Source organism: Schistocerca cancellata, chromosome 6 (genome assembly GCF_023864275.1).
Source record: "Schistocerca cancellata isolate TAMUIC-IGC-003103 chromosome 6, iqSchCanc2.1, whole genome shotgun sequence".
In the NCBI taxonomy this organism is placed as follows: domain Eukaryota; kingdom Metazoa; phylum Arthropoda; class Insecta; order Orthoptera; family Acrididae; genus Schistocerca; species Schistocerca cancellata.
The window spans coordinates 135,582,191-135,603,648 of NC_064631.1; the positions used below are offsets into that span (position 1 = coordinate 135,582,191).

The 21,458-nt window shown below is 39.3% G+C and overlaps 1 protein-coding gene across 1 annotated transcript in view; it reads right to left on the reverse strand.

Moving 5' to 3' along the window:
* LOC126190967 (endoplasmic reticulum transmembrane helix translocase) overlaps nucleotides 1–21,458 on the reverse strand; it is a 176,233-nt gene that overhangs the window by 131,721 nt on the left and 23,054 nt on the right. Inside the window, exons 4-7 of the mRNA XM_049931631.1 lie at nucleotides 11,846–12,074; nucleotides 10,649–10,802; nucleotides 10,415–10,567; nucleotides 7,276–7,458 (exon numbers count right to left, since the gene is read on the reverse strand). Of these exons, the coding sequence (XP_049787588.1) occupies nucleotides 7,276–7,458; nucleotides 10,415–10,567; nucleotides 10,649–10,802; nucleotides 11,846–12,074 (719 nt within the window). The remainder of the gene's footprint in view (nucleotides 1–7,275; nucleotides 7,459–10,414; nucleotides 10,568–10,648; nucleotides 10,803–11,845; nucleotides 12,075–21,458) is intronic.

A 21,458-nucleotide genomic window follows, 5' to 3' on the forward strand; every position in this document is an offset into this window, starting at 1 on the left:
CTGGTCTGAGTGAGTAGTAATATGATCTACAGAGAGTGTGGCAAGTATGCTACCAGTTTGGCGTGTGTACTAATATTGTGGACTGTGTCAAAGGCATGGACTGGACTTCGGCCTGCAATATAAACATAAGTTAGCTTGTGTTGTTTCCAAGTTATTCTGTATATAACTCCCATTGCAAACAAACAAGGCCAAACATCCCTGCTAACTCTGTGGATCTCACCTCCAGAAACTTGGCAACACACCGAGACCTGTGTGCTTGCAAAATGGACTTTGAAAATTTTGGTTATCAGGAGCTAACAAGAGCTATATTACAGGCATTGCAAGCATTATCAAATGCTGCAGGAAAGTTTTCTGAGACACCCATGTTTATAGCTTTTGTATCATTCAATGACCAAGATAATTGTGGGACACTTACTGCTGACACTTGCAGTTATATTAAGTAGGAATTTCAATTTTAAATGTTTTTGTACATGGAATTATGCAGACTTTCTTATCAGGGATGTTACAATTTACTTTACCTCTGACTCAGAAATGTGGAACCACAAATGAAGGAAACCAGGTCTGCCTCTGATGGAAGTAATGTGAACAGTTCAAGCCTGTGAAATTGCCTACACAACCCAGAATTTGTAATGGTGGAAGAAAGATGGTCAGCTCTATGGCACCGACCACACTAGACACGATGCCACTTCTGACAGGCCCCCATCTGTTCCATGTCCCAGATGAACTTGTAAATCACCACCCCTGCAGCAACAAGTGCAGTGACAGTGCAATTACCCAGATGTAAACAGTGTTTCTTTCACCACATACATAGTGTGTGCCTCCACTGGAACGCAACATGCCACAGGTGTGGATAAAAGGGACATTTGTGCAAGACGTCATTTGTAGCAATTGCAGACTTCATGGGATGCAATCCTACAAATCTTTGACCACATGCTCTTTCGTGATAATGCCCTCTGTGGTTTTCTAGCAACTTTTTAGAGTCTCCCTGATTGAAGGCTGCAACCCTGTGGAGTGGTTTCATGGCTGCCCATTACTGCATGGTATTGAACATGCTGTGACCACTGCCAGAGCATGTCACTGCCGAAGCCTTTCCTTGACAGGTGGGCACACGGGTGTGGGTCTGCGAGTCCCAATGCCCCACAACCTGGATCTCTAAGATGATCTCTGCCTGTCAAGGGTCCTTGATGTTTAAGTTTTCTCTGTCCGTGAACATCTGAGGTGCTGCCACAATTAACTCAGCCACTGCTATCCTGGTCAGCAGCCATCATTAGCTCTTCTGCCCCTGGCGACTAGTGCACTTTCCACCAAGCCTCATCTTGCATCGGCCTTCCACATCTATGCCCATGGACACTGACTTACTGCTGTTCCCAGTGGAAGCTTATTCGGACCACATGCCACCTGTGGTTCTCCCTAATGTCACGATGTAAATTGAATAGCTAGCACAAAATTTCTGTCGGTTGCTGTGGCACCACTATCCAGAGTGGCCCTAGTCATTAGGAGCACCCTCCTATGGGACCACGCCAGAATCTAGCATATGAATTGGTCAAGTGCTAGTCTGAATAAGTTGTGATGCAATCTCTGGAGTGTATGATACACATTTGGCTTAGATACTAATATCATGGACACTATCTGTCATGGTCGGAACTCTGATACAACATAGACTGGACTTTGCTTTGCAATACGGACTTAAGTCAGCTTGTACTGTTTCCGATAAACATCCTGTATAAATCTCTTGTCATAAATAAACCTAGGCAAGACCCCACTAATTCACATGTAACTCGTGTTTACGAAAGTAATAATCTATCTAGTTATGGCTTCAATTCTCTTACAATAGCCAGTTCTTGTTACAGATGTTATTCATATGTTTTCTGAGCACTGTAAATTGTATTATAAGTAGGGTCGAGTTCCAGCCTGGCAGTTTTAATCAGTCAGCAGGTTTTGAAAACAGCATATACACTGTTGCAGAGTGGAAGATTCATTCTGGAAATTATGCATCACTCTTCACCAGTGATAATTACATGGGAGATTTTTAAACCTCATTTGCACCAAATGGTGCTTACAGGACCAAATAAAGTTTGAAGTATCCGTTGAAGGGGACACATACTAATATACAAAGTGATACAATTTCTTAACAGGCTTGATTTAGCTCAATGGCAGTGAAAAAAAAAAAAGAGGTGCTTTGAAAATGATTAACTTGTGACTTTTAGAACTGATTCTTGTAGACAAACAACTGCTAGGGCAACAAGCTAACTAATCAAAACTAGACGCATTTGTCTTCATGGAGTTACCATGATTATTACTTGTAATTTGGACACTTTTTAACACAATAACTATCATATTGTATTATGGACTAATTGAACAATAAACAATTTAGGAAGTGCAAGCTTTTAAGAACTAAGTGTTTGAAACTCTTTCTGCATGAGCAGAAAATGTTTATTCCTATCTAGTTTTATTCACTGAAGAGCTAAAGAAACTGGTACACCTGCATAATATCATGTAGGGCCCCCATGAGCACGCAGAAGTGCCACAACATGACATGGCATGGACTCAACTAATGTCCAAAGTAGTGCTGGAGGGAACTGACACTATGAATCCTGCAGGGCTATCCAGAGTATGAGGGGGTGGAGATCTCTTCTGAATAGCATATTGCAAGGCATCTTAGATATGCTCAATCATGTTCGTGTCTGGAGAGTGTGGTGGCCATTGGAAGTGTTTAAGCTCGGAAGAGTGTTCCTGGAGCCACTCTGTAGCAATTCTGGATGTGTGTGGTGCCACACTGTCCTGCTGGAATTGCCCAAGTCCATTGTAATGCACAATGGATGTGAATGGATGCAGGTGATCAGACAGGATGCTTATGTACGTGTCACCTGTCATATCACTCCAACTGCACATGCTCTAAGTACCTCCACCAGGTTGAATAGTCCCCTGCTGATATGCAGGGTCCATGGATTCATGAGGTTGTCTCCATACCCGTACACTTCCATCCACTCAACACAATTGGAAATGAGACTTGCCCGACCAGGCAACATGTTTCCATTCATCAACAGTCCAATGTCGGAGTTGAAGGGTCCAGGCAAGGAGTGAAGCTTTCTGTTGTGCAGTCATCAAGGGTAAACAAGTGGGCCTTCGGCTCCGAAAGCCCATTTCGATGATGTTTCCTTTGATGGGTTGCACGCTGACACTTGTTGATGGCCCAGAATTGAAATCTGCAGCAGTTTTCAGAAGGATTGGCATAATCCATATCACTTCATAGTCTCAGATATATTTAGCATATGTTAAAATTCAGGAGTGAGTGAGAAACACTTTTTTTTTATTTTGTCCAAAAAGTTCCTGCCCTGAGATACAGGCCTCCATAGATGACACTGTGAACACCATTTTGAAAATGCTAACTTTGAAAAAAAATTTTAAATGCTGTATCTCTGTAAAGTTCTAGATATTGTATTTTGTTAGAGTTTTTTTATTTGAAAGATTATTTAAGATTACAATGGTATCCTCCATTTGGGCATGTCTGTCAAAGTTCTTTTTACTGCTGCCTGTTGAATTTTTTTTATAATTTACAGAAAAAAATTTTTTTTTCAAAAATACCAATCCAGAAAAGTTAGATTTTTTTTCTGTTGATTGGTAACATGTAGTACTATGTTCTTGGTAAAGGATAGCTTCCACTATTAAATTGGACCGGTTTAATTTAAAAAAAATTTTTTTTTAACTTTCAAGGGTAATGTATGTCTTCACTGAAGTTGTTTCTTACTAATTTCTTTGTTACAATGTTTATTTCTATTGTCTTTGTTGCAGTCATTTCTCATCACTTTCTTTGTTGCAGTTATTTCTTTTCACTTTCATAGTTGCAGATATTTCTCACACTTTGTTATAATTACTTGTCAGTTTCTTTGTCGTGGTTGTTCATTGTAGGTTTCTGTATTGTAGTTCTTTAGTGCTAATTTGTTTACTGAAGATGCTTCTAAGAAATCTGAGACCATCCAGTGAGATCTGTGTTTTCGTGAGGAATTTGCCAGTTGACATAGTTGCAGTGTGTTTTGTGAAAAGGACTGTTTGAAATGTCTTCTGACTAGAGTCACAGGAGAGTGAATTGTGCTGACTATTTGCAAATCTGTAAAAGAGTGATAAATAAGACAAACAAAGAACCAGACTTTGTTCAGATTCGTAATAAGTGTTCTCATTTAAAGACTCTGCTTCAAAGTGAATATGTTTCCAGTGATGACTTTTTGTGTTCTAAATGTTTTGACAAAATAACAACAATGATAGTATCTGAACAAGGTGAAACCTCCCATGGTGCAGATGATACAGTTTTTGCATCAACAGAGGAAGAATTAAATACCCTGAATTAGTCAACTCAGAGGTAGGTGTTAGTCCTGTTAAGAAACCGTGGTCAGTCAAGTCGAGTCATAAGCTCTATGCATCAAGAAAGCACAGAGAAATTACTAAAGCTATGGATGAATACACTACAGCGAAACTGACCACACTCTTCAAAATAGAAATTCCATCTTCAGAAGAAAATGAACCACAGCACTCTTGCACCTCTTGCCAGGAATTTTTCACAAATATCAATTCAGCTGTTGAATATTGTGCATCCTACAGTGAAAATGTGCAAAGTTTTAACTATTATTCCAGAGACATTTTCAAAGAAGACAATTTTGAACCACATTGCATCAGTATCAAAGTACATGGTAGACAAATCAAGAAATGTGAGTTCTTTAAAAGAAGTCTTTGGAAGACCAGATCCCTATTATGGTCATCCTATGTGCGTACTGCACAAATTTTGAACTTTGTGTGGTAACTTCGACGAACTTACTGGAGCAAATGACATATGATACCTTGGTTGGGCGTGTGATGTCATTAGTAGTCTGTGACATAAAGCGAGATGACTGGTTTGTTTCAAGAATGTGGTGACTGCCCTGGAAAGGGAGGACTGTCTTCACAGACACTGTCTGGAAGATGTAGCAGATAACTCTGCAGAAATTACACATGAGACATGGGAGGAAAATAAATTAATTAAGACAACTGTTGCCTTTGACATTTTCATTGATGAACTTGGTAAATGGTCAGTGAAAGCAGTAACACACCGCATCTGAAGAAATTGCAAGAACAACACATTGTAGAAGTGAAAGGGTGTGTACAGGCTGAAGAAATATATTTAGTGCTTCACTGTGATTTTACTGAGAACTGGTCTGTAACCCTCCCACAAGAAGTACAAGGGTATCATTGGAGTAATGACTGGGTTTCAATTTTAACACGAGTGACCTACTTTCAAAACAAGACCAAAAGTGTTGCAGTTGTAAGTGATGACACAGGACATGACTCAGAACATGCTTTGCTAGCAATGCGCAAAATTCTTCAACTGCAAACAGGGGTAGAGAAGATCATAATTATTTCTGATGGTGCCCCTAGTCATTTTAAAAATCGTTACTAGCTGTTTGAATTGAGTAAGTCGCTTGTGCCAACTGACTGGGTATACAGTGCTACTGGTCATGGTAAGGCGCCTTGTGATAGTGTAGGTGACCTGCTGAAGCACCATGCTACGAAACACAATCTTTCTAGACCAAGTACAGCTGTGATTCAGAATGCTGAGGATTTTATGAGAGTCGTGAAATCTTACACATCCACAGCCGTCAGTCTTTTGTCCAAAGAGGAAATCTAAGAAAAAAGAATGGTCCAAAGAAACTACTACTGTGAAAGGAATTCAGAAGACACATTTTTGGATTCAAAGTGATGGGCGAACTCATATTGCACGCACTTTAAAGAGCAAAAAAGAATTAATTTCGTTCGTTCGGCCAACACCTCAAAAACAGCAGGATAATATTCAGATTCATAACCTGAGAATGGGGGCTGTTTGTGGTATGTGTGTATGACTGACTGGTGTATTGCAGAGATTATAGACACCAATTATGAGTTAAATGAAACTATAGTGAACTTTATGCTACCACATGGACCAGCTGCTGGATATAGGTTTCCAGCTGGAGGACAGCAACAATGCCACCAGTGCTCACTTCCTGTTCACAATGTTTTGAAGATCGTAAGTGCTCCAGTTTCTATTGGTTCAATGGGAAGGCAAAACTCTGTATCAAAAGAAGATACTGAAGTAGAGGAGCACATTTTTAGTTCATTGACTGGCTAATTTCAGTACAAAATAGAGTGCACAGAATTTGTGTAAACTGAAATCTTTAAGTCTTTGGATCTTTCATATACATTTTGGAACCATTCAAAATGACACTCTTACTCATCTTTCAGAACTAAAACTTTGTTAAATAAGAATAGGTTTTGAATTTTATGAGCTTGTTATGTGATAATGTGGTAATAAAACAGGTTTATGTACAGCAAAAATTTCAATTGTTTATAAAACCTGTTCAACCTAAAAGAGGAAGCTTTCCTTTTCATGGAATGTACTAATCAACAGAAAAAAATTAAAATGTTATGGTTTGGCGTTTTTGAAGAGGGGGGAATACATAAATTATAAAAAAAAGTTCAGAATGCTATAGTAAAAGAATTTTGACAGGTAAGTCCAAAAGGAGGATTTCTTTGTAATCATAAAGCAATTAACTTTCAAATAAAACAAAGCCAACAAAATACCTAAAAGCATTTTTAAATTTTTTCCAACATTCGTATCTCCAAAATGGTATGCGCAGTGTCATCTTGGAGGGCTGTATCTTGGAGCAGAATTTTTTTTACAGAAAACAAAAAAAAAATGTGTGTTCCTTACTTACTCCTTCATTTTATCATATGCTAAATTCAATAACATCTGAGATTTGAAGGTAAGATTTTTTCCTAGCCTGCCTGAATTGATATGGACTACACCAACTGCACTTCTGTCACGCTGAATGACTCTGTTCAGTCGTCGTGGGCCGTGTTTTTGCAAGATTTATTTCCAGCCACAGCGATGTCAAAGATTTGACGTTTTGCCAGATTCCTGATATTCATGTACACTCGTGAAATGGTCATATGGAAAAATCTCCACTTCATTGCTACCTCAGAGTGTCCCATTGCTTATGCACCAACCATAACACCACATTCAAACTCACTTAACTCTTGATAACCTACCATTGTAGCAGCAGTAACCCGATCTAAGAACTGTGCCAGACACTTGTTGTCTTATATAGGCGTCGCTGATTGGAGTGCCGCATTCTACCTGTTTATGTATCTCTGTGTTTGAATACGCATGCCTATACCAGTTTCTTTGGCGCTTCAGTGTATATTGCACACACCAATACAAATTTAACCACGTACTGAAAACTAAAAATCTTTTATCTTTATGTTACTTACCCTTTACCCAAACATAGGCAGCAGCAGCAATTGCAAAAATCAAGAGAAAAAGGATGAAACCAAATGTTTCCAAGTTGTTTGCCGTTACGCGCTTAACTCCAAACAATATTGTACGAAGCAGCTTTCCTTGAGAGGTATTAAATCCAGTTCGTAACACGTAAGCAACACAACCATTATCCTGTGCTGAAATAACATCAGAGATTTTGTGAAATGACAGAATAACTACAACTAAGGAACAAATTTTCCAGTTTACAGAAAGAACATACCTACAAATATATGTTGTTTATGAGGTAGGAAAGGTTAAAATATGACAAAGTTTAAAAATAATTTCAGAAGCATTTTGTACTCTAATGACAATCCAATAGTCAAAGACATGATTTTTCAATTTTTTTCAGTGCAAATTATTAATCTGCTTCAAATATGCAATTCACAGATTACATGCAAGTTAAGGAAATGTGTAAGCTTTCTGAGACAGTGGTTCTTTCTTCTGCCAGAAGGGCTGATGGGAAAGAACTAGTGAGGGTTAGGAAATGGGGCAGTTATGGAAAAGTCACCCAGAACCCCAGGTCTGGGGTGACTTACCAGACAATGAGAAGAAACGACTGATTGTTGGAGATAGCACTGGATGAGATTCGAAAAACAGAGCTTAAAAGGTGGAAGATAGGGTAATAAGCAAGGCAGAGATTACTGACAAAACATTGTGCAAGAGTTAATAACAGTGGAAAGCTAAGTGCATTATAAGTGATAGATGTATGGGGGAGGGGGGGGGGGGGGGGTGTTGGGAAAACATGCAGGTCAGAAAACAAAAGATACGGAATACTAAAAGGAAGTGAAGAAAGGAATAGTTACCAGTATTGAAAAGAAATGCTGAGACTGAAGAAATTAACAAATTAAGGCCAAATGGTTGGTAAGAACAAAGGATATGTTGTAATGCCAGTTTCCCACCCGCGTAATTCTGAGAAACAGGTTTTGGGGGGCGAACTCGTGTGGTGAAATAGGCACCAAACTCACGACTGCCATGTTCTAGAGAATGCTCTGCAACAGGATACTGTGTTGCCAGTATACACACGCTGCCTATGTCCATTCATCAAAACTGATAACTTGATGGTAGTCATACCAATGTACAAGGCGAAACAGTATTTACATAACAGCTGATACACGATCTGTTTTGTTTCATAGGTGGCTCTCCCTTTGATGGCATACGTTTTGCCGGTTACAGGGTTGGTGTATGTGGTGGGAGCAGGATGCATAAGACAAGTCTTGCAGCAGGGACAGTCAGAGGGTTAGGTGCCATACATTAAGGTAATGGGTCAGAAGGACCAGCATACTGCAGAGATTGGGAGGGGTTGCGGGTAGAGGAAAAGGTAACCTAACTGTGCTGGGCAAAATGCCACACAGAATGGACTCTGTCCAAGGCATAAATTATAGGATTATTTCTGGCATTTTCCCCAGAACATACATATCTTTTCATGGTCCCTCTCCCCCATAAATGTTCGCAATATCCTAGTCAAACCCTATGCTGCTCCTACACCCATTACCTTACGCTATGGCACATTTGCTTGTGACCATCCCTGCTGTAAGACTTATCCTATGCACTCTCTTCCCACCACTTACACTAGCCCTACAGCTGGCAAAAAATTTACCATCAAAGGGAGAGCCACCTGTGAAACAACATGTCATGTACCAGCTGCTATGTCGACACTGTCGGGCCTTCTACATTGGTATGACTACGATCAAGCTATCAGTTTGGATGAATGGTCATAGACAAAGTGTCTATGCTACAACACAATATCCTGTTGCAGTGCATGCTCTACAACATGGTAGTCATGACCTTGGTTCTGTTTCACCACACGTCATCTGGTTCCTCCTCTGACACCAGTTTCTTGGAAGTATGTAGGTGGAAATTGGCGATGCAATATGTCCTTGGTTCTCACCACCCACCTGGACTCAATTCATGTTAATTTCTTCAGTCTCAGCACTTCTTTCCATTAATTACTCCTTTCTCACTCCCTTTCAGTATTCTATATTTTTTTATTTTCTGTCCTGTCTATTTTTCCCCAACACTCATCACACACCGACCACATATAATGCACTTAGCTTTTCACTCTCATCAACTCTTGCACAATGTTTTGTCAGTAAATTCTGTCTAGCTTATTACCCTATCTCCCACCTTTAAGCTCCCAGTTCTTCAAATCTCAACTGATGCTGTCCACAACAATCAGTCTTTTCTTCTCCCCCTGCTCAGCAAGTATCCCCTGATCCAGGATTTTGGACTGCTTTCTTGTATCTCTCCCCATTTCCTAAACTTCATCAGTCCTTTTCCTTCATCCCTCTTCCTTCCCTTTCATCCCTTTTGCCAGGCGGAGCAGCCACTGTCTCAGGAAGCTTGCACATTTCCATAACTTTCTCAGAAAGCTTGCACATTTCCTCAACTTTTACATGTTTCTCCTGCTGCTGCTTGGTGAATAGAATTTTTAGCCATCCAATTACAATACATTTTCAAAAATTGATTTTTTTGTTGACAGATTATATAGGGTAAGACACCCACAAAGATAAATGTTTAGTACATAGTGCCAAATAATGAGATACAAAACACAATCCCCCCACCCCTCCCCTTTGCTTTAAACTGAGAAGACATTGCAACTGAATTTCATGAAGTTGAGAGCTATAATGCATTCCTGTGCTTCATAGTGTGATAATAGATAATAGTTTAGGATAATTCCAAGCATCTGTGAGCTTCTGCTCAATCTAAATGTGTACAGCCTCCACTTCAAAATATCCAAATTAGTCCGACCAGTTCCCTAACTGTCAAATCCACAGTCCAACCATGATATATTCCATATGCTCTCCACCTGAATGCATGTTGAGCACCCAAATTCATGTTACAGTGAATGAGTTTGAGTTCAATCCACAGCACACAGTTTCAGTCTGCCAGGATTTTGGATTGCTCTTATCTTCAGATTGATTTTTCACTAATAACTTCTATTCATCTAATATGTTGTTCACAGGAAAAAAAAAAAAAAAAAACATTACAAACAGATATTGAGAATAAATGAGAGTCAATGTTTTCATTGATACTGTTAATGTACATTTCTTACCAACACAATTTGCCTTTGTTTACTATTTTAATATATTTTACCTCTTAGGCCAGCTGACGTTTTACTGGGAGGAGTGTGCTGAACAACCTTTGTCCCTCCAAACAACACATGTAGCTTACCATCTGTCTCAAGGTCAAGGATTCTGTCCTGTTCTAAATTCTCAATTGGTTCCTTCATCTGAGGAACAGATTCACCTGTGCACACAAAAAGAAATAACTAGATAACATGTGAGGTATGTAACAAAATCTGCAAGAATGTATTACTATTTTACTTACCTGTTAGCATGCTCTCATCAACAATGCAAGGGCCTCGCAGAAGTAACAGATCACAAGGTACTAAATTGTCATTCTGTGATCTTGCTATTGACACAATGTCTCCAGGCACCAACTGATCTGTAAAGATGGGTCTCCATCGTCTATTTCTATATACCTGTAACAATCAGACCAGAGATAAATTCTGGAAGGCCAGAATTCAAATTACATATTGACTTGTTTAATTCAAAGCATCAATTTTCTCCTCTCCAATTTTAGCATTTAATAAAATAATAGTGGGAGGAGATGAACAGCTGATGAAAATGATGATAAAGACTGTGTATACATGTATGTCCATTATAATTATCCGGGCTGTTATGCCTTGGTCGGTTGATGAATTCTGTGTCGATTCCCAACGTTTCGTCTCCAACTGCGGGAGACATCTTCAAGGGGGTCCGTAGCTCGATGGAAGGTCCAACACACCCACTGGCTCACTACTGACTGCTGCTAAATTCTGTGTCCGCGCACTCCCACGCCGCGGCGTGACATCACATGTTTTGAAAATGTCAGTGCAATTGGCCGCTGTCCGTTGCCGTCGATCGCCGTTGCCGTCACCCAGTAGTGGGCGGGTGGTACACATCATCTTTAACACCGGCATCCATATACCGTTTAAATTCACGCCCTCCTCCTTTCGGTTGAAATTATTTGGGTGTTTAGTGATTTCGATTGCCTCTCTGTAGAGCCTTTCGTAATATCTGCTTGTGGCCGCTAGTACTTGCGTCTCCTCAAAACGAATACTGTGGTTCCCTGGCTGGCTGTTGCCCTGGAGATTAATCCACGACTTTCACTACAGGATCCTGAAGGTGCTGATTGCACATTGAAATGTCATAGTGGCAGGAATATTAGATGTCGTGGACGCACATACATTGTGTAGATGCACAATCCATCTATATATTATGGGGAGGCGTTTAGCTATAGAATTCTGGAGTTTTCTTTTCCTTTCAAACACCCCTTTTTTTTTTTTCTTCTAATAATTTCCAGGTATGCAGCCGGATCCCGTCGACATTCTATTACTACATCAGTACATTTTTTAATATCATACCCATCATAAATAAGCAATAATAACAAAATTTCATTGATGTTACTGTGTAAAAAAATTTTGTAGTCTTAGCAAAAAACAAAGCGGAGTTTAGGGGAAAATAACTACAATTGCAACAATACCTGCATCATGTATGGCTTGTTACCCATCTTGCGTATTTCAGCCATATTTCTCAACTGCTGCTGGACCAGTGTACACTCAAATAAAATAAGCATTGCAAGTGTAAAGAGTGAGTAGTACCAGTACTTGTCCAAGCACCACAGTGCCACACAGAGGACTTGGAAAACAAAGAATGGCGCAGTAGCACGCTCCTTGAAAAGCTCCATGAATTCTGGTATAACCATGTCAAGCCTGAAACAAATTTTATACGGTGGAGAAAACACATTTTTTATTCTGCACTGTAAATACCTAATGAATAAACAATATGAGAAAGAAGCTCTATGGACACTTCACTGTACAGCACATAACTTTCTACATGTCTTATGATAACTTATTTCCTTGATATTTACTGGTATTAATACCAGTTCAGGAGATTATCGTTATGAGAATCACCAACAATGTGATAAATATGAAGTAATTCAACAATTTGATTTAGTACAATCACTGTTATAAAACTGAACCATCCAACAAAAATTATGGTTTACATTTGTTTTCCAGCACTACATACCTGCTGCCTCATTTGAGCACTAACTGCTCATTCAAAGCATAAATTATGGTCAGATTTCAATAAAAACGTCCATGAATTCATATTTTGCAAAGGCATATAAAAGTACGAAGTTAACTACAGTTGTCCATCAATAAACAATTATTCAACTATTTTTGGAATACGTAACATGAAATGGCAAACCAAAATGGTAATACCAGAAGTTCACAAAGTCAGTAAGAATAGCATAGCTGCCAACCTTGGAAGAGGCTTCAGTAACCACACGGCAAATATGGAGGTGGGTCCCACACACTTAACCGAATATTCTAGGATGGGTCTCGCGAGTGTTTTGTAAGTGATTTACTTTTCAGACTATTTGCATTTTCTAGTACTCTGTAAAGCACTGACATCAGCCTCCTGCTATATCTACTGCTGGATCCATGTGATATTTACATTTCATATCCCTACAAATTGTTACACCGAGGTATTTGTATAAGTTGACTGATCCCAACTGTGAATCATTCACACTGCAGTTACATGATATTACAATTTATTATTATTATTTAATTTTAAGAAGTATGAAGTTTTATATTTCTGAACATTTAAAGCAAGTCACCAATCTTACACCATTCAGAAATCTTATCAAGATCTGACAGAATATTTTTGCAACTGTTTTCCAACTACTTCACTGCAGACAACAGCATCATCTGCAAAACATCTGAGTTTACCATTAATATTATCTACAAGATAACTAATGTAAAACATGAATAACAAGGGTCCCAAACATTTCCCTAGCACACCTGGGATATCTTTGTAAGTGACAATCATGAAGCTAGGAGAGTATTTCTGCTAGAAAGAGCAGATAAGCAGTTGTTAGCATACCACTTAGGCAACAAATTGATATCATTTAGTTCCAGCATTATGGGTGTAGAGGAATTGTGGGCAAAGTTTAAACAGATTGTAAAGTGTGCTCTGGAGAAGAGTGCAGAGTTAATGGATTAAGGCTGTAGGAGATCCACTGTGGTTTAACAACAAATGTCAAAAAACGCTGAGGAAGCAAGGCTGTAGCAATCTCAGTTCAAAAGAGAATGCACAAGTGATGACAGGCAAAAGTTAGTATTGATTTGTGCATCAGTGTAAAGATCGATGTTCAAAGCATGCAACTACCACCACTGTCACACCTTAGCAAAAGATCTCCCTGAAAACCCGATCTACAGCAAAATCACTAATCGGGTCTTAGGCTTCAATCCAGTCACTTGTTGATCAATCTGGTGTCAATAGAAGATAGTAAAAGGAAAGCCGAAGTTTTCAATTTTGTGTTAAGAAATTATTCGTGCAGGAGAATTGTACAAACATACCATTGTTCGACCACCCATATGGAGGACACAGTAATAGGCATTCTAGGAATAAACAACTGTAAGAGTCGAAAATAAGTTGCCAGGTCAATGTGGAATCACAAGTCCCTTTTACATAGTACTCTACCGCACTGACCCCTTACTTAGCGAGCATTTATTGTGCATCTCTCACCCAGCACTAACTCTGAAGTGAATAGAGAAAAAAAGGCAGATGACTCCGGTATATAAGAAGAGTACAATAAAGGACCCGCAAAATTACAGACCAATATCCTCAACATCAGTTTGCTGCAGGATTCTTAAACATATTCCGAGTTTGAATATAGTAAATCTCCTTGAGACCGAAAAGCTTCTGTCCACAAACTAGCATGGTTTTAGAAAGCACAACTTGTGCAAAACTCAGCTTGCCCTTTAGCCACACGATAACCTGTGAACTAGAGATGAAGGGCAACAGGCAGACTTCATATTCCTAGATTTCTGAATAAACATTTGACATGGTGGCCCACTGCAGCCTTAACGAAGGTACTAGCATACAGAATAGATTCCCAGATAAGTGAGTTACTAAAAGACTTCTGAAGTAACAGAATCAAGTACATTGCCCTACATGACAAATGTTCATCAGAGGTACAGGTATTGTCAGGAGTGGCCCAGGGAAGTGCAATAGGACTGCTGTTATTTTCTATATACATAAATGATCTTGCGAAGAGGGTTAGCATCTATCTGCGGCTGTTGGCTGATGATGCTCTGATGTACGAGAAGGTGTTATAACTGAGTGACCACAGGAGGATACCGCACCATTGCTTAAATTTTGAACAAAAACCATCAGCAATGGTGCCCAAAGAGTTCCGACATAAGAAGTCACCCCATTCAGCTAAAGCTTTGTCAAAGAGGAGGGAGGTGCAGACAGAGGTTCAGGCCATCTCTTGCCCTGAGGGTGGGAAACTGTCTCTAAAGGCAGAAAAATCAGCAATGATCAATGGCATGAGGAAACAGAAGGCAATGGAAACCACTACATTAAAGGCACATAATGTGTGTACACAAAACATGTGGCCTGTAATTGGAAATGTGACATGACGATCTCTCCATTGGCAAAAGATTCTGGATTAGAATTCATATCTACGGGAGAGAACTGCCAAGAGGGAGGCGGCCATGAGAGAAAGATCGAATAACCAATCAAAGGACAACATTCTACGAGGCAGGGTGTGGAATGTCAGAAGTGTGAACATGGTATGGAAGTTAGAAAATGTAAAAAGGGAAATGCTAAGGCTCAGTCTGGATGTAGTGGGGATCAGTGAAGTGAAATGGAAAGAAGAAAGGATTTCTGGTTGAAATTAGTACAGGGTAATATCAACAGCAGCAGGAAATGGAATAATGGGAGAAGAATTCATTATGAACGGGAAGGTAGTGCACATAGATAGATAGCGTGAACAGTTCAGTGATAGCACTGTTTTCATCAGCATCTACAGCAAACCAACACTGATAATGATAGTTGAGGTATACATGCCGACATTGCAAACCAAAGATGACAAGGTAGTGTGTGAGGATATTAAACGGATAATTCAGTACATAAAGGGAGATGAAAATCTAACAGTCATGGGGGATTGGAATGTGGTTGTCGAGGATGCAGTAAAAGGAAGGGTTGCGCCAGAATATGGGGTTGGTACTAGGAATGAGAGAGGAGATAGACAGATTGAGTTCTGCAATAAATTTCAGCTAACAATAGTGAGTACTCAGTTCAAGAATCACAAAAGGAAGAGGTATGCTTGGTAAAGGTCGGGAGGTATGGGGAGATTTCAGTTAGATAACATCATAGTTAGGCAGAAATTCCAAAACCAGATACTGGTTTGTAAGGCATTCCCAGCAGCAGATACAGACTCAGATCAAAATTCAGTAGTCATGAAGAGTGGGTTCAAGTTTAAAAGACTAGTCAGGAAGAATGAAGGCACACCCAAATGGAATATGGAAATACTAAAGAACAGAGAGATAATGCTTGAAGTTCCCTGAGGCTATAGATACTGCAATAAGGAATAGCTCAGTACAGTTGAAGAGGAATCGATATCTCTGAAAAGCGCAATCACAGAAGTTGAAAAGAAAAATATAGATAAAAAGAAGGAAAATGAAAAAAAAAAAAACCCATGGGTAACAGAAGAAATACTTCAGTTGATCAATGAAAGAAGGAAGTACAAAAATGTTCAGGGAAATTCAGGAATACAGAATGGCAAGTCACTTACAAGTGAAATAAATAAAGAAATCAAAAAAGGAATGATTGTTGGAAGTCCTGACCCAGCATACATAAATGTTAAAACAACCTTTGACTAAATTAAAGGCAAGGGTGCTAATATTAAGAGTGCAATGAGAATTCCACTGTTAAATGCAGAGGAGAGAGCAGATAGGTGGAAAAAGCACGCTGAAGGCCTCTGAGAGGGGGAAGACTTGTCTGATGGCATGACAGAAGAAAAAACAGGAATTGATATAGAAGACATACGGGATCCAGTATTAGAATCTAAATTTAAGCGAGATTTAGAAGACTTAAGATCGAATACAGCAGAAGGGAGAGAGATCATTTCATCTGAATTTCTAAAATCATTGGGGGGAAGTGGCAACAAAATGATTATTCACATTGGTGTGTAGAATGTATGAGGCTGGTGATATACCATTTGACTTTTGGAAAAACATCACCCACACAATTCTGCAGATTGGACGAGCCGACAAGTGTGAGAATTATCGCACAATCAACATAACATTTCATGCTTCCAGATTGCTGACAACAAAAATACACAGAAGAAAGGAAAAGAAAACTGAGGATGTGTTAGATGGTGATCAGTTTGGCTTTAGGAAATGTAAAGGCACCAGAGACACAATTCTGATGCTGCGGCTGATAATGGCAGCAATACTAAAGAAAAATCAAGAAAAACTCATAGGATTTGTTGACCTGGAAAAAGCTTATGATAATGTAAAATGGTCAAAAATGTTCAAAATTCTGAAAAAAAAAATTGGGATAAGCTACAGGGCAAGACGGGTAAATTATGTACAAGAGTCGAGAGGGGACAATAACAGTGGAAGACCAACAACGAAGTGCTCAGATTAAAATTGATGTCAGACAGGGATGCAGTCTTTCACCATTACTGTTGAGTCTATACACTGAAGAATCAATAATGGAAATAAAAGAATGGTTCAAGAGTGGAATGAATTCAAAGTGAAAGGGTTTCAATGATAAGATTCACTGATAACACTGCTATTCTCTGTGAGAGTGAAGAGGAATTACAAGATATGCTGAATAGAATGAACAATCTAATGAGTACAGAATATAGTTTGAGAGTAAACTGAAAAAAGATGAAAGTAATGACAAGGAGCAGAAATGAGAACTGCGAGAAATTCAACATCAGGATTGGTGATCATGAAGTAGATGAAGTTAAGGAATTCTGCTACCTACACAGCAAAATAAGCCATGACAGAGAGCAAGGAGGCCATAAAACGGTGACTAGCATATGCAAAGAGCGCATTCCTGGCCAAGAGAAGTCTACTAGTATGAAACATAGATCTTAATTTGAGCAAGACATTTCTGAGAATGTACATTTGGGGCACAGCATTGTATGGCAATGAGACATGGACTGTGGAAAAAGTGGAACAGAAGAGAATCAAAGCATTTGAGATGTGGTGCTGCAGAAGAATGTTGAAAATTCCATGCACTGATAAGGTAAGGAAGGGGGAGGTTCTGTGCAAAATTGGCGAGGAAAGGGTTATATGGAAAACACTGATGATAAGAGGAGACAGGATGATAAAATATGTGTTAAGACCTCCATGGTGGTAGAAGGAACTGTAAAGGGTAGAAACTGTAGAGGAGGTTTAGCTCTAAATGTAGAAAAAATGTAAGGTAATATAAATAAATAGGAAAAGCAATCCTGTATCATGTGAATACAGCATTAACAGATTAATAGTGTGATGCTTGACACAGTCATGTTGATTAAATACCTAGGCAACCTGTTGCAAAGTGATATGAAATGAAACGAGAATGTAAGTCTAGTAGTATGGAAGGCAAATGGTTTTCTTTGGCTTATTGGAAGAATTTTAGGAACATGTGGTTCATCTGTAAAAGGAGACTGCATATAGGACAGTAATCTGACCTATTCTTAAGTACTGCTTGAGGGTTTGGGATTCGCACCAGATCAAATTAAAGAAAGACATAGCAATAATTCAGAGACGGCCTGCTAGATTTGTTACTGGTAGATTTGAACAGCACTCAAGTATTATGGAGAAGCTTTAGGAACTCAAATGGGAATCACTGAAAAGAAGTAGACATTCTTTTCAAGGAACCCTATTGAGAAAATTTAAGGAACTGACATTTGAAGCTGACTGTAGAACTAATACTACTGTTGCTGATGTATAATTCACATAATGACCACGAAGATAAGATAAGTAGGGATTTGCATGGAGGCGTATACACATTTGTTTTTCCTTTGCTCTACTTGTGAGTGGAACAGGAATGGAAATGACTAGTAGCGGTACAAGGTACCCTCTGCCACAAACCGTATGGTGGCCTGCAGAGTATGTATGTAAATGGAAATAAGTGACACACTATCCAAGACAGCATGCTGCATCCATCAAACCAAGAAATTTTCAATTCAGTCATAAATTTTATTTGATACCCCATATAAGTGCAATTTGCTAGTAAGAGCTAGCATGGTTCCAAGGAAAACGTTATTTGAAAGACCAGAGATTTTGCATTTACCTGACTTCCTTCATCCATGACTTTCAGGGTGACATGAGAAAAGTGGGACTTGGATTTCACATGACTGTTTCTGAAATTCATGCCGGTTGGCATGGAGAAGATCATTCCGACTGAAGTAACAAAAAAATGGTTCAAATGGCTCTGAGCACTATGGGACTTAACTTCTGAGGTCATCAGTCCCCTAAACCTAACTAACCTAAGACCATCACACACATCCATGCCTGAGACCGTAGCGGTCGTGTGGTTCCAGACTGTAGCGCCTAGAACTTCTTGGCCACCCCGGCCGGCGACTGAGGTAAACCCATTACACTTGAGCTGAGAATATGTTCTAAGATTCTAAAACGTATGAATGTGAAGGAAATTGGATGTCTCTTCTGTGGATCACTTCGGCTATGTTTTTTGTTGACAGAAGTGACTTATGTGTTTTTCCAACTCTGAGGAAAATTTTTATACATGGGATCTATGATATATTATAAGTAAAAAGAGCGGCTAACTCAAACACAAATTCTGTATAGAATCTGATAGGGCCCTAGACTTCTGTTCAATTTTATAGATTTCAGCCAAGGGCACTAATGTGTATATCGCTCATCTTTGCAGTGGTGAGAGAATGAAATGCAATATTCCAGGATGTTTCTTTGTAAAGAACATTTTAAAGCATGAATTCAGAATTTCTGCTTTTGCCTTGGTACCCTCAATTCCAGTTCCAGTGTCATCATACATGAGCATCTGTACATCATCAATTTGGTACCAGCGACAGCCTTTACATATGACCAGAATTGCTTTGGGTTTTGCAAGAGAGCTTTCAGTAATATTCTGCTATAGTAATCATTTAAGGCTTCACTCATTGCCTTCTTGATAGCCCATTTAGTAGCTTTCTATCTATATATTTATGTACTTTGTTTTGCACTACTGTATGGTAGCCTCTGCTTCTTTACAATGACTACACCAAGGAGAATTTTTGAATTTGAAAAATTTGAATTTTTGGTCTTACTTCCAAATTAAAATTTTTTTCTCCATTAAATGTAAGAGGAATGAACATTATATTTTCCGAACTGCTGAACTATAGCTTTTCTATGTCACTGTCTGTCTACACTGCTAAAAATTGCCATGAAAATAAATGATCTGTGTACACTTTTCTCTCAAGGTATGTTGTTGTTGTTGTGGTCTTCAGTCCTGAGACTGGTTTGATGCAGCTCTCCATGCTACTCTATCCTGTGCAAGCTTCTTCATCTCCCAGTACCTACTGCAACCTACATCCTTCTGAATCTGCTTAGTGTATTCATCTCTTAGTCCCCCCTACGATTTTTACCCTCCACGCTGCCCTCCAATACTAAATTGGTGATCCCTTGATGCCTCAGAACATGTCCTACCAACCAATCGCTTCTTCTGGTCAAGTTGTGCCACAAACTCCTCTTCTCCCCAATCCTATTCAGTACCTCCTCATTAGTTATGTGATCTACCCATCTAATCTTCAGCATTCTTCTGTAGCACCACATTTCGAAAGCTTCTATTCTCTTCTTGTCCAAACTATTTACCGTCCATGTTTCACTTCCATACATGGCTACACTCCATATAAATACTTTCAGAAACGACTTTCTGACACTTAAATCTATACTCGATGTTAACAAATTCCTCTTCTTCAGAAACGCTTTCCTTGCCATTGCCAGTCTACATTTTATATCCTCTCTACTTCGACAATCATCAGTTATTTTGCTCCCCAAATAGCCAAACTCCTTTACTGCTTCAAGTGTCTCATTTCCTAATCTAATTCCCTCAGCATCACCCGATTTAATTCGACTACATTCCATTATCCTCGTTTTGCTTTTGTTGATGTTCATCTTATATCCTCCCTTCAAGACACCATCCATTCTGTTCAACTGTTCTTCCAAGTCCTTTGCTGTCTCTGACAGGATTACAATGTCATCAGCGAACCTCAAAGTTTTTATTTCTTCTCCATGGATTTTAATACCTACTCCGAATTTTTCTTTTGTTTCCTTTACTGCTTGCTCCCCCATATACAGATTGAATAACATCGGGGAGAGGCTACAACCCTGTCTTACTCCGTTCCCAACCACTGCTTCCCTTTCATGCCCTTCGACTCTTATAACTGCCATCTGGTTTCTGTACAAATTGTAAATAGCCTTTCGCTCCCTGTATTTTACCCCTGCCACCTTTAGAATTTGAAAGAGAGTATTCCAGTCAACATTGTCAAAAGCTTTCTCTAAGTCTACAAATGCTAGAAATGTAGGTTTGCCTATCCTTAATCTTTCTTCTAAGATAAGTCTTAAGGTCAGTACTGCTTCACGTGTTCCAACATTTCTACGGAATCCAAACTGATCTTCCCCGAGGTCGGCTTCTACCAGTTTTTCCATTCGTCTGTAAAGAATTCGCGTTAGTATTTTGCAGCTGTGACTTATTAAACTGATAGTTCGGTAATTTTCACATCTGTCAACACCTGCTTTCTTTGGGATTGGAATTATTATATTCTTCTTGAAGTCTGAGGGTATTTCGCCTGTTTCATACATCTTGCTCACCAGATGGTAGAGTTTTGTCAGGACTTGCTCTCCCAAGGCCGTCAGTAGTTCCAATGGAATGTTGTCTACTCCGGGGGCCTTGTTTCGATTCAGGTCTTTCAGTGCTCTGTCAAACTCTTCACGCAGTATCGTATCTCCCATTTCATCTTCATTTACATCCTCTTCCATTTCCATAATATTGTCCTGAAGTACATCGCCCTTGTATAGACCCTCTATATACTTCTTCCACCTTTCTGCTTTCCCTTCTTTGCTTAGAACTGGGTTTCCATCTGAGCTCTTGATGTTCATACAAATGGTTCTCTTATCTCCAAAGATCTCTCTAATTTTCCTGTAGGCAGTATCTATCTTACCCCTAGTGAGATAAGCCTCTACATCCTTACATTTGTCCTCTAGCCATCCCTGCTTAGCCATTTTGCACTTCCTGTCGATCTCATTTTTGAGACGTTTGTATTCCTTTTTGCCTGCTTCATTTACAGC